The 13,212-nt window shown below is 39.8% G+C and overlaps 1 protein-coding gene across 4 annotated transcripts in view; it reads right to left on the bottom strand.

The window, feature by feature from the left end:
* ZNF236 (zinc finger protein 236) overlaps positions 1-13,212 on the bottom strand; it is a 97,144-nt gene that overhangs the window by 54,158 nt on the left and 29,774 nt on the right. For all 4 annotated transcript variants that reach the window (XM_068563058.1, XM_068563055.1, XM_068563056.1 and 1 more), the window contains 5 exons: positions 12,972-13,096; positions 12,497-12,669; positions 9,730-9,873; positions 6,778-6,981; positions 5,586-5,814 (listed from right to left, as the gene is read on the bottom strand). In XM_068563058.1, the coding sequence (XP_068419159.1) occupies positions 5,586-5,814; positions 6,778-6,981; positions 9,730-9,873; positions 12,497-12,669; positions 12,972-13,096 (875 nt within the window). The remainder of the gene's footprint in view (positions 1-5,585; positions 5,815-6,777; positions 6,982-9,729; positions 9,874-12,496; positions 12,670-12,971; positions 13,097-13,212) is intronic.

Below are 13,212 nucleotides of genomic sequence, written 5' to 3'. Positions count from 1 at the left end.
ACTGTCTGCCCGACAGTGTAGCATCGTCCAGCGAGAAATCTCCAGCACGAAACTTCACAGACCACTTTTGACATGTTCCATCAGTCGCAGCACCTTCTCCATACACTGCACAAATCTTTTTTTGCGTTTCGGTTGCGTCTTTACCTTTCTTGAAATAATAAAGCGTAATATGCTGAAAATGCTGCTTTTTTTCCTTCTCTTCAATATTAAAATGGCTACACAAAAACTCACCAGTTTTGGTTAAGTCTTTTTTTAAATGCACGCTGATACGACAGCTGTCACATACAATCTAACAAAATTGTTTCGAATGAAGTTAAAGACAACTAAGTGCTACTAGAGCCATCGTACGGAAAAAACCAAATGAAACTTTTGGCCATCCCAATACTGTTATTCAACCTTGATCCAGGTTTGAAGCTATTCCTCTCAGAAGAAAAATCGCAAGGGGAATTTATGGAAATGTAATTAGTAAAATAATATGTAAATTGGCAAATTCCTAATTTGGCAGAATCAGCTTTGTAAACTTCAATTAGATGTGTTCACCAGAAATTAAACAGACACCTAAAATAAGGTAAGGAATCCACTTGAAATCAAAGAGATTTGGGCCATGCTGATGAAATTCATCAGAAAAATTTCACTCTTTATTTAACTGTGTCGTTACAGACATAGTTTTATTAGGGAAAAGAAAAGCTCTTGTTTCCTTCTCTTTGTTATCAGTAAATACAAGGAATTTTCCTTATGTGCCAGTGAATCCATAAGGAGAGAAAATGTATTTTCCTGAATATAACACTCTTTATAGGACTAATTAACATAGAGAAAGAGGTTAGGTAAAAGAATGAAAAGTAATATTTTTCTAAAAACAAGAACAAAGAGAGGAACATACACACACCACAGTGGGTGGGGGGAAAAGAGTAGAAAACAAAGGAAATGGTTTTTAAAGTGAGAGAAGATATTTATTTTAGGTGATATTGCTTATACTAAGGAAGTCTAAAACTTAAGATTGCTTAAAACTAATAGGTAAAAATTAATTTAGAAAAAGTGCAATAATTACCTAAAGGTCTTATCATGACAAATCAGAAAAACAACGTACAAAAAGATAAGACAGAACCATAATATCTATCAGCTAAAATTTGGAAATCATCTCCCCAAATCAGATTTTTTTTTCAAACAAAAATGAAAATATGTCTTTAATTACATAAGATGACATAAAACTGTCACCAGGTTCTAATTATTTCTGGGAATGAACTGGAAGAGAGATACAAACGGGCAGTTGAAGCGGAAGCTTCAACCTGAAGCTGTCTCTAAATCTGGCCTGCATATATTTTGTTTGGCCCAGGCAGTGTTAGAAAAAGAAAACTGAATCCAGATTTCTGACCCTTTGACAAACTGAATGATCTGGAAAACCAGTTCTGCATTCCCACATGGCAATCTTTCCTGGTGCTGGGCAACAGCTTTTCTCTTCAAGCACATTAATAAATTTTAAAAGAAAAAACATGCATAATCATCTTCAAGACGAAAAGGCATTTACTAAAATTCAACGTCTAGTTTTAAGTTTTAAAAAACTGCCTAAAAACAGGAGGAGGTGAATAAAACATATCAATACAACATTTGACTTGACAGGAAAATACTAAAAGCAATCCTATTAAGGTGAGGAAAATGTCCACTATCACACTGCCATTAATTTATCATGTTTGAGCGATACTAGCCAATGTAACTAGATAAGATAAAGAAATACACAGTAATAACTATAAAGGAAAAGGTAAAATCATTGTTTACAAGTGATATGATTATACACCTAAAAAACTAAAACTCAGAAAGAGGCCCACATTTTAATAAGTGAAAATCAACATCCTTCATACCTACCAACAAAATCCAGAAGAAGATTTTAAAATACTACTAAAATATGGGAAAAAAAAGAAAAGATCTGAGTAAATGGAAATGCATACCCTATTCTTTTTTCTTAAGTTATTCTTTTTACTGAATGAAAGATTCTTTAAGTTCTGTAGTGCTTTACAATTTTCAAAAGTTTCACACACATGATTTCATGTAATACCCTATTAAGTAACCCTATTCTTTGGTATAAAGACAAAAATTTATAAAGGCATCAATTCTCTCTGATTAAATCACTCATATACAAATACCAATAGGAATTCTTTTAGAACTAGTTTTGGAAGTTTAGCAGTCGCTTTTAAAGTACATATGAAAAAACAAATATGTGAAAACAGTAAAAAATACACTTTAAAGAAAAGTGTAGTGAGAGAGGACTAGGCATCCTAGTTACAAAACACACGATAAAGCTAAAACCATTTGGTATCGCAACACATGAATAAAAAGACAGATTACTGGAATAAAGTCCAGAAAAGACCCATACAGGTTTGAGAGTATAATATATGATAAAAGCAGCATTGCTTTCCAGCGGGGAATATGTGACTTATTCAATAAATGGTGTCTAGGCAGCTGGGTGCCCATCTGGAAACAAAAAATAAAACTGAGTCAAAGATTTGGTTTAAAATATGAGAGTAAACAGATAGTAACTGGACATATCATGGTGATCGTTTTGTAATGATGTATAAAAAAACGGAAGTATTAAGTGTTAGATAAAAGAGGCACTTTTTCCATAATGTCAGTGTTGAATTCTAAGTATTACACAAGTCCAAAAGTCATAAAACACTGACAAATTTGGCTACATAAAAACAAAACATTTCTCCCCCTTCTGCTATAAAAAAGAAAATACCTCTCCCTTTTAACTCAAAAGCCAAACAAATTAGAAAAGAATACGTGCCGTAGATACAGCTCACAAAACACTACTAGGTAAAGAGAAAACGAATGCAGCAGAGCATTTAGCACTTGGAGGATCTAGGTGAAGGCAAAAGGCAATTCTCTGTATTCACTGTTCCCACAACATTTCTGGTAAGCCTGCAATTATTTCAACATCAGTACTTTAAAACAATCTTTACAGAACTTACCCTCTGGGCGCTCTGACACTTCCAGAAATGCACCCTACAGATATACACGTATCCACGACAGCATTATTGGTACTGGCAAATACCTAAATATTATTTACCCATAAAAGGGAATACCATTCAGGCATCTTGTAAAACAAGCTATCAGGTGGAAAAAAGTGAACCGCAAAATAATATGTACAGTATGCCATACATCCTGCTAAAAAACAATAATATATAATGTATAATAATATGCCTAAGCTCGTTTAAAAGACACAGAAGACCCCAGTGACGGCAGCTGCCCGAGGGAGGGGCGCATGGAGGACCAAGATGAGCAGGGAGGGGACTCCCCGCTTTCCACTGTACCCCATCATGTACCTTTTGAATTGTGGGGCATGAGCAAGTTTCACCTGCTTTTAAAATAACTTAAAAACATACGTATTCATTACGCACTTGGTATGTGTCAGGCGCTATTCAGTTCTCTTCCATTTATTCTACCCCTTTTATCTACCCCTTCTACAGATGAGGAAGCTGACATTTTAAAGGTTAACTGACTTTATTACAGCTTCATAATGATTTATACGTCACAAGTTTTATGATAAATATAAAAGCATCTGCTAAACGTTTAACCGATACACAAAATACCTCTTAAAATAACAAAGCAAATTCTACTAAAAATATTCACTCTCACAAAACCGAATAAATCAAATAGTGATAGCTATAGATGGCAGAGTTCAATTTGGAAATGTAATTAAGGTTAATTTTAAGCTGTTAAGAAAATGTTATGACTTACGAGACAAGAATAGTTTGCTCAGGGTCTTCTTAGGGTATCAGATGGTATCAACTACCCCTGAAGAGGTATTTTCAGAAACAATCATTACATTAAACGTATACTGGTCCCTATAAAGTTTTAATCAAGAGGAATATCTTTATATAGAAACATGTCCCCATAATAATTTTCTCATCACAATATCAGAGAGATGGTTAAAACAAAAAAAGCTGGCTCCAACCTGTAGTAAGGATCACATTTAATCTAAAATTTACTAGAACTACATAAACTTGCTAAGTGCTCTAAGTACTTCATTTATTCAAGTATTTCAAAAATTAATTTGCATAATCTTTACAAACTCGATGAACACAACACTCCACGTTAAAACAATGTACAATAAGGTTAACTGCAGTTCCATTTTGAAATCTCCATCTAATACTGCTCAGTGCAAAAGAGAAAGCTGTTTCTAACACCTAAAGATATGGGACGGCCCACGATGAAGTCTCCCTTCCTCGGTACTTTCGGGAAGCCAGGTCTGGCCTTTCACCTGAAGACGTGTATGTTGCCTGCAGCCACATCAGAGCATGTTCATAGGCTCAGCGTGACGACTAGCAGTTAACTCGTACGAAACGTTTTGCAAGGACTATGGGTTTCCATCAGTTTATCAGGGGCACGTAAAGGAGACGTTCAAGAATGCACAGCTAACGTGTAACCTACAAGGCTACCATATAGCTAAATATTAAAAATATGTGGCAATGGCCCTTTATTTCCTTCTTGCCTCTCTAGAGCCCAGGAAAACCCAGACAATAAACTGCTTAGATTCCATCGTCCTATTTTTCACTTGGGGAGGAGGGGCCAGATCAAAAGAAAAAGGAGAGTAGGGCCACAATGTTCTGTGGGTTGAGAAACGAGGATCTCACAGTCGTACGTTGACAATGAGAAAATACATTTTCAGAAAGAAGTGTTAACAGAGATGACAGGGTTACTCCATGCTCTCCAGAAAGAAAGCACTTGCTCCCAAGACATCTGGGAGGGGCAGAGTAGTTATATTCACTGAGAAAATATTTTCAAAGGCATGTTTTTCCCAAAAGGCAGGAATCTATTTTCTTCAAGAAAGATGCAGTAATGCCTGCTCCCGTGCGATGAGCCACACTGAGCACCGTGGGGTGTTCGGAAATGAAGGGAACGTATTCTAGCTGTCCACAAGTGACATGAGGGACCGCGGGGGTCCTAAACATTCTAGTCTGTAGGACTGAGACGAGGGAGACCTGTGCGCCTACGAGGAGGCGGCATGATCTGGCCTCAAATGACCACCCGGAGTCTGCACAGAGAACAGGAGAGGAGGGTGAGGAAGAAGACATTCATGATGCAGAAAAGCCTGGGGAAACCCGTGCCATTCAGAAGACGTGAGAATGTTGAGAGAACAGCAGGAATCCAAGTTTACCATAACAGAAGCTTGCATCCAGGTGACCCGGGAGGGAAGACCGAAATGCACGCGGGGGCACGCTGCGGAGGGCTCGTGGGCCGAGAAACGGAGCAGGTGCCGGAGCAGGTGTGGCAGGAAAGGGCCGAGGGTTTCGAGCAGAGGGGCTTTAGAAGCATCAGGCGGCGGCACTGGGGGACGAAGGGGCAGAGACTGGCGGGAAGGGCTGGAGGGGACGAGGGGCCTGACAGCGGCGGGACGAGTCAGGAGGGGCCCTAAACACAGGGACGTCGGTAAGTTTAACAAAGTTTACGATAGACAAATGCTATTAGGTAGACGCTATCAGAGCCTTCAACAAACATACCACCTTCAGAAGGAAAAAGGAGGGCGTGTTTCTTAAAAAGCAGCAATAGGCCACCCAAAGTGTCTAAACCTTAAAGCATACTAAAATTACCAGGTAGAAACGGCGATTTCTTCTTTATAATCTTTTTTTCTTTTTTATCCAACTTCTCTGTGGTCTCCTGTTCTTCTTCTCGCTCTGCAGCCGTAGGGTCAGCTGGCTCCCTTGAAACGTTGGGAGCATCTGGAGTCTGGCCCTGAGCAGCCGCGGCCTTGGCGTGGCTGGGGTCGCTGGGATGCGCTGCAACTGGAATTGAAGACAGCCCACTGTTTTCTAAGGCTTGCTGAGACAGAACAGAACTAGGAGGTTAGGAGGCACGATGCCCACACCTGCCCGCCAAAGTCAATTACAAAGACGCGACCAAGCTTGACTTACGGAACTCTGACTCCACCCCACTGGGCGTTAAGAGCTACATCGCCAAGCAGCCATCTCTGAGCGAAACGCCCAGCCCTTGGAGGCTGAAACATCCCTCCTGATATCTGACATCTCACCTCCACCCAAAATCTGGTGTGGCAAGCATTTACAGTTCTAAATTCAAGGGCACTGAAATTAATTCACTTGCCTTTTAGCAATTTTCTCTCAGACAACTCTAGTTGTCTGTAACACATTTAGGAATCACTGGTTGAAACTACAGCGGGGTCACCCTCACGACATCAGCCGTCATGACAACCTGAGGTTCTTCACACCCCGGCCAACTTGTCACCACAAAGGTAGAGGGGAGAGGTTAGGGTTCACGTCAGTAAGTAAACAGAGGGAGAGGAGAGAGAAGGCCGTCTCTGCTTGGGAATGAAGGCGGTGACTACGGAGCTGGGCTGGGAAGAAGACTCAGAAGAGCCCGCTGCCCTCCACGCGCTCCAGCGCCACACGAGCAGGGACGCTCACACACTGTCAAGACAGGCAGTGCTATCTCCAAGGAGCGCGGCGGGAAAGGATGAAATATTCCTTACCCTCTGTCAACACGGATAGATACAAGGAAGTTCTGAAAAGCCTACACTTTTCAAGAAAATTCACTTACAGAGAAGAAATTAGAGTTCTAAACTTTTTATTTAGCGAGTAATAAATCATTTCAAATACTGCACTGTCCATAAGTAATCAAACAAGCATATTTTGTTTCAATGTAATTTTTTCAATTACGACACATTTTTAAGGAAGATCCCTTTCCTTTGACAAGACCTGAATATGTCGCGTTCAGTGATGATACCCAGTCGCTGAGAAACACAGACAGGAGCAGGTAAGTGTGTCTCACCTGCAGGATGTCCTGGCTGACCCCCACCGTGATGCTCAGCTGCTGGGCAGCCTGAGGCGGCTGGCTGGACCCCGCAGGCCCCGGCTCCGACAGCTCCAGCAGCTGCTGGATGACATCGGCCACCGCCTGGGAACTCTGCTGACTCGGAGCAGACGCGACCTGGGCTTCCGTCTGCTGAAGAGGTAAAGTCTGAAACAGCGTGGCCTGAAACACAGCAACATTTCGTTAAAAATATAAACAATTACGTTAATTTGTACACCAATTTTTTTAAAAAAGGAAAGAAACAGGCATATCTCCCTTATGAGCATTAAAATCCCAAAATTAGTATCCCAAATTTTTTTTTTAACATCTTTATTGGAGTATAATTGCTTTACAATGGTGTGTTAGTTTCTGCTGTATAACAAAGTGAATCAGCTATACATATCCAAACATAAATTTTAAATAAAATGCCTCCCTGATTTTTAAGTTAGACACAAAACTGGCCCTTAAAAAAATATACTCAATGAATGTTTCTAGCACAATTCACGTCCTGTAAGTGGTGGCAGAGACCATTCCTTCCAGATGGGGTGAGGCGCACAGACCTCATCTCCCTCTTAGTCCATTAAAATGAAGGAGTAAAAGAGTTGCAAAATATAGAAAATAAGCAAGAAATCACTGTGGTTTAAAAAAAATTTTTTAATTCCCGAAAAACAGGGGCATTGGAGGAGTAAATGCTCTGTAAAGCTACAGCCAAGAACATGTGAAGAGAGAGCTGATCTGATTCCTCAGAAACCCAGGAACGTGAAACGCATACACAGACGAGGGCAGGGGCAGAGAACTACCCTGTGCCATGCTGTAATGGTGGGTAACAGGGCGTTCTACACCGGCCCAACCGACGGGACACGCTCCACCGAGAGTGAGCCCTGACATAAACTGTGGGCTTTAGTTAATAATAACGCACCAGTGCGCATCCCTCAGTTGTGACAAATGCACCACACCAATGCAAGGTGCAATAATGGGGATAATAACTTATGTGAGTTGCTGGAGAGGAGTCTACAGGAGTTTTCTGTACTTTCCGCTCACTTTTACTATTAACCTAAAACTGCTCCAAAAAATAAAGTCTATTAATTAAAATACTTAACACTGACAATGAATCCCCTGTCTTCCTCCATAGAACAGATGGCAATTAGGCACTTACCTTCAGGCAAAAAAATGGGGGATTGCCTCTAAAAGAGATAAAAATGAAAAAACTATTTGGGGAGAGCTAGGGCACCTTTTGCGGCCCTTAGTTCCTTAGATTAAACAAAAAATCTTTTACATTCTGCCACCAGGGACCCCAATTTTAAGAGCTGGTTCCCTGGCCAATTATAAGTAACCCTGGAGTTCAACCAGCTCTGTTCACACATAAAAAGTTCAGAGGCAGGTTTCCTGATGCCCCCTTCTTAAATACAGGCAATCAAGAACTATAAGACATCTGAAAGAAGGAGGAGTGGGGAGATGCACAAGACAGACAATTCAATGACTAGAAGAGAACTTTTAAAAGAAAATGCTGATTAGGTTTCAAAGGAAAGTACATCAAACCAGAAAAGAGTATCTTGAAAAAGAAACAATCAGATCACAAGGAAAGATCTCAGAAATTAAAAAGCTTACTAGCTTAAAAAAAATTCAAGGAAAGAATTATAAGACAAAGTTGAAAAAAACCCTCCAAAGTAAAGCAAAAAGGTCAAGATTTAGAAAATGGGAGAGGAAAAATAAGAGACAGTGTTCAGGAGGCTGAACACTGATCCCTAGACAGTCCTGAAAAACGGTACATATAACCTGATACAGAGCGCTCTTACACACGCAGATGAGGGTAAAAGGTGGCGTGGATCCCAGGTTTCCAAACCCCTATACTACATTTTCAGTTTTTTTACTGAGACTATAAATTTAAAAAATGATTTGCATTATCATTCCAAGTAATTCACTACATCTACATATTTGATTTGCATACTGCCAAAGGAAATGAATATTTGCTTGATTTATACATTGAAAATTTTATTTAAAAAATACTCAGTCCAAACTAGAATTTAAGACATAATTATTAGACTCTAATTATTTCTCCAGTTTTAGAACTTCTTTACAACATCCTCCCTGATCAAGAGTAAGTTGAGGAATCATCTTAAGCTGCAAATATTGTGAGAAAAGAAAAGAAAAAGTAAACACTAAATGTGAACTTCATGCTTGGGAACTAAATACAAACTAGGTCTATTTTCTAGTTTGGTAGGAGGCAGCTGCTGACTTAACACAGACTATCGGCAGACGGCATTCATGAGCTACTTCAACACTCCTGAGACTTGTACGTCCAAAGTCTCTGCTGTTGGTTAGGACACCAAACTCTATGCTTAGGTGCTGCCATTTATGATCAATTGAGAGGGTAGTAGAAGTAGCAGATCAAGGCTGAGCTATGAAAGTCTACAAAAAAGGAGTAAAAGGGGGTGTGTTTGGGGGGGTCATACAATTTTAAATACATGTACTGAAAAATACAATTGAGTTTCCCAAAAGTCCAAGGTCTCAGGAAAAAGTATCACTGTCACATTAGACCTGGAGAAATATTACTTTAAAGAGAGAAGTGATTCTTAAAATATAACATAAGGATAAAGAATATTCAATAATAATCATCAGTAACACTGTAGGAATTACAATTTCATAAATTAATGATTACATGATTACATTTTGTCTTATTTCTAACCGGTTCAGATGACAGTCCATAAATCAGAATCACGTAATATTATTCTAAAGTTTTTAAAAATTTGATTTCCTTTCACTCATTAAACAAACAAACAAAAGTAGCACCACACTTCCATATAGGAAACTTTCATAGCACCTTTACGGTACTAAATACTATTCTAAATAATATTCAATTTTCAAGGTCATAATTAAGATGACAGATTTTGGTAAAAGAATACCTTCTATCAACCAGCGTACTAAGCTTACCGTTAAAACGTGAGCAGTCTCTGCAGCACTTGTTGAATTCTGTGGCCCACCCATATGCATCTTGCTGATATGAGTGTTCAAGCTACCTAAACTTTTAAATACACAACTACATTCTGTACAATTATAGGTAGGGCCACTCTTGACCTTAAAAAAGAAAAAAGAGAAAATAAGTTTTTACAATTGTTAGATTAAAATATTTAAATTATGGCAAATCATAATTTACCATTCAATTAAAATGACAGAAATAATCTAACCCTTTATCATACCTTTTCTTATAAGTTAGATAGGTCTAGAATCAATGACCCAACCCTTTAAACAATATTGCCAGTATGAGATTAATTGAAATTTCAGTCTTTTCTATAAATCAGAACTGGTTCAAGTGAAAAATCATAGTTTTCAGTTATTGTGCTCTAGTAAAAAAATGTCTGACATGTTCTCAACTTCTTAAACGGTCAAGCAGTGTTCAATAACGAAGGCCAGACAGTTAGATATAATTTTACTCTGAGCCTTGAACATACAAGTCAGGATGGATGGCCACGCAATGTATACATTTTCCATCACCAATTCCAATAGTCCACGGCAGGGACTACTTTTTTTTTTTTTTATTTTTTTATAGTGACTACTTTTTAACACTGTGACAGAGCCAAGAGTGGACTACAGAGCAGTAACACGGACAGGGCCACCCAGGCACAGAGGAAGCACCTGCAATATCCTCTCTGCACTACTCAACAAGCCCAGCCGGCTCTGAACTTGGCTAAGACCTCCCATTCCACCTAGCACCTTGTTAAGAATGAACTTTACAGCTTTAGACTCATCACAGGATTAGATAATGTTACAAACACTCTTTAGAGGTTGTTCCTGTCCCACCGCAGGTCCCAGGGTGTCCCCAGGCTGGGGGCAGGCGAGTCCCCGACCTTCCCTGAAAGGGTTTCCTAAAGCCGGGAGCAGCAACGAGCACGCCCTGGGACTGTTCTAAGGTGCCATTTTCCAGGTGCTGTGCGTTTAAACACACTGCTATTCCTCAGCAATCACCTACACAGAGGGAGCTCCACAAGAGTCACTTACACGGCCCAAATTTATTCTTCTCAGATCGAAAGGTAACCTCACGAATATGTATACGCTCTTCCTAGTGTCTCTGGGTCTTAGATAATAAAACTTAGTCTTTAAAAGCAACTTCATTGCATATGAAATTCTCAGTCTCTTTACAAACTATATGAAGTATGTAGGGTTTTCTTCATTTTAGCGTTACTTAAGGACTTACTCCAAGGAAAAAATTAAAAGATATACATATGCTTTTAGGAATGTGATACTTTTCATCCTCCAAAGTATTGTAGTTATATAAAATAAATGATCCATGATAAAAGTATTTGTGTTGCTTAAGTATTTCTTCATAATCTACAATTAGACTAAATAAGACACCAAATCATGACAATTAATAAGAGCAAAGGTGGGGACTTCCCTGGTGGTCCAGTGGCTAAGAATCCGCCTTCCAATGCATGGGACATGGGTTCGATCCCTGGTCAGGGAACTAAGATTCCACATGCCGCAGGGCTACTGAGCCCACACGCCGCAACTAGAGAGAGGCCCACAGGCCACCAGAGAGAAGCCTGCACGCCGCAACAAAGAGCCCGACGCAGCCAAAAATAAATAAATAAATAAATATCTTAAAAAATAATAATAAGAGCAAAGCTGAACCAGTTTAAGAGAAATACTTCCAGAGTTTGCAAATCAGTATTACCTGGAGACAACAAAAAACTTAGGAGCATCAGTTTGGCTGAAATAGCTAGCTAACATGCAGCGTGGAGGGAAGTACACTGACCAGGACTCTGCTCGATAGAAAATGTGAAAGGGCCCATATGCAAGGTCAGCAATACTAGCGCCAGAAAAATACTTTCTCCTCAATTTCCTTTCTTGTCTTTCAATTTCTTACACTTGGAAGTGTCTGTGTTTCAGGTTCACTAAAGGGATGACACAGGCTAGCACTCAGATTGATGGACCATAAGAGTGGTATTAGGATTATTTCCACACATTTACTCATCAGAGCTATAATACTGTTGGTAAAAAGACAAAAATAGTATTTTATATTTCTCCCATGTATAATAAGCCAGAAAGGTTCAAACGTGTGTATATATATGTGTGTGTGCATATATGTGTGTGTATGTGTGTATATCTGTGAGTATACGTGTGTATATGTGTGTGTATATCTGTGTGTGCCTATGTGTGTATGTCTTGTGTGTATGTGTATGTCTGTGTGCGTATGTGTATGTGTGCATGTATGTGTGTATGTCTGTGTGCGTATATGTGTGTGCGCGTATGTATGTCTGTGTGCGTATGTGTATATGTGTGCGTGTATGTGTGTATGTCTGTGTGCGTATGTGTATATGTGTGTGCGCGTATGTGTGTCTGTGTGCATATGTGTATGTGTGTGCGTGTATGTGTGTATGTCTGTGTGCGTATGTGTATATGTGTGTGCGTGTATGTGTGTATATATGTGCGTATATCTGTGAGTATATATGTGTGTGTATATCTGTGTGTGTATATGTGTGTACGTCTTGTGTGTATGTGTATATGTGTGTGTATGTCTGTGTGCGTATGTGTACATATACATATATATGTATTTTTTTAAACAGGGTCTGCTCTGCACAAACTCTTCGTCTACATTTAAAATGGAGAATTTCTCAGGTTCACTCTTAACTCAAGAGCCATCCGTGCAGCCTGTGACGTACTGCACACCTGTGAGGACCACACCCCCAAGTGTGACGCTTACCTCTGAGTGAACTCTCTGCACGTGTGACTGGAGATTCCCTTTCTGAGAAAAAGCGGCAGGACAAAAGGCACAGGCGTGGGGTTTTTCACCTGTATGCTTAATCATGTGAGTTTGCAGCGCCCCCTTCTGGTTAAAAGCTTTTCCACATTCGCTACATTTAAATGGTCTTTCACCTAGAGAGGGAGAAAAATGATCAAAATATCATTCCATACCGTGCGAGCATCTGATGGATTAAAAGAAAATACTTAAGTTACGCACACTCAAGACCCCAAACCTACCCCTCCAGGCAGAACGTTACCCTGTGGCCGCAGACTCACACATCCCACTACCTACTCAAAATCTCACAAGTAACACCAAGGTTATCAGCAAACTACGGAAAAGGCAAGATTAAATTTCAGGTCTAGCTGGCTCTAAAGCACCTTTTCTTCCCTTAAGGTCCCACGGGAAATCACCCAAAAGTAAATGCATCTCGTACCTGTGTGTATCCTAATATGCCGAGTTAACTGACTTGGCTTTTGGAACGTCTTTCCACAGTGTGGGCATGAATACGTGAATCCACTCCTGTCGATGTTCCGATTATAAGACCTTGTACTTGACACCCTAGTATACATAGAGGGAAAATACTCAGTAAGTCCAATCCCTTGTGTCACCACTTCTAAATCAAAATCCTATGGGAAAGGTTAGCCGACCGGCCATCAGAACGTGCTTTAATGAGA

The sequence above is a fragment of the Eschrichtius robustus genome, chromosome 14 (genome assembly GCF_028021215.1).
Source record: "Eschrichtius robustus isolate mEscRob2 chromosome 14, mEscRob2.pri, whole genome shotgun sequence".
Lineage (NCBI taxonomy): Eukaryota > Metazoa > Chordata > Mammalia > Artiodactyla > Eschrichtiidae > Eschrichtius > Eschrichtius robustus.
This window is presented reverse-complemented; position numbering and strand designations above follow the sequence as displayed.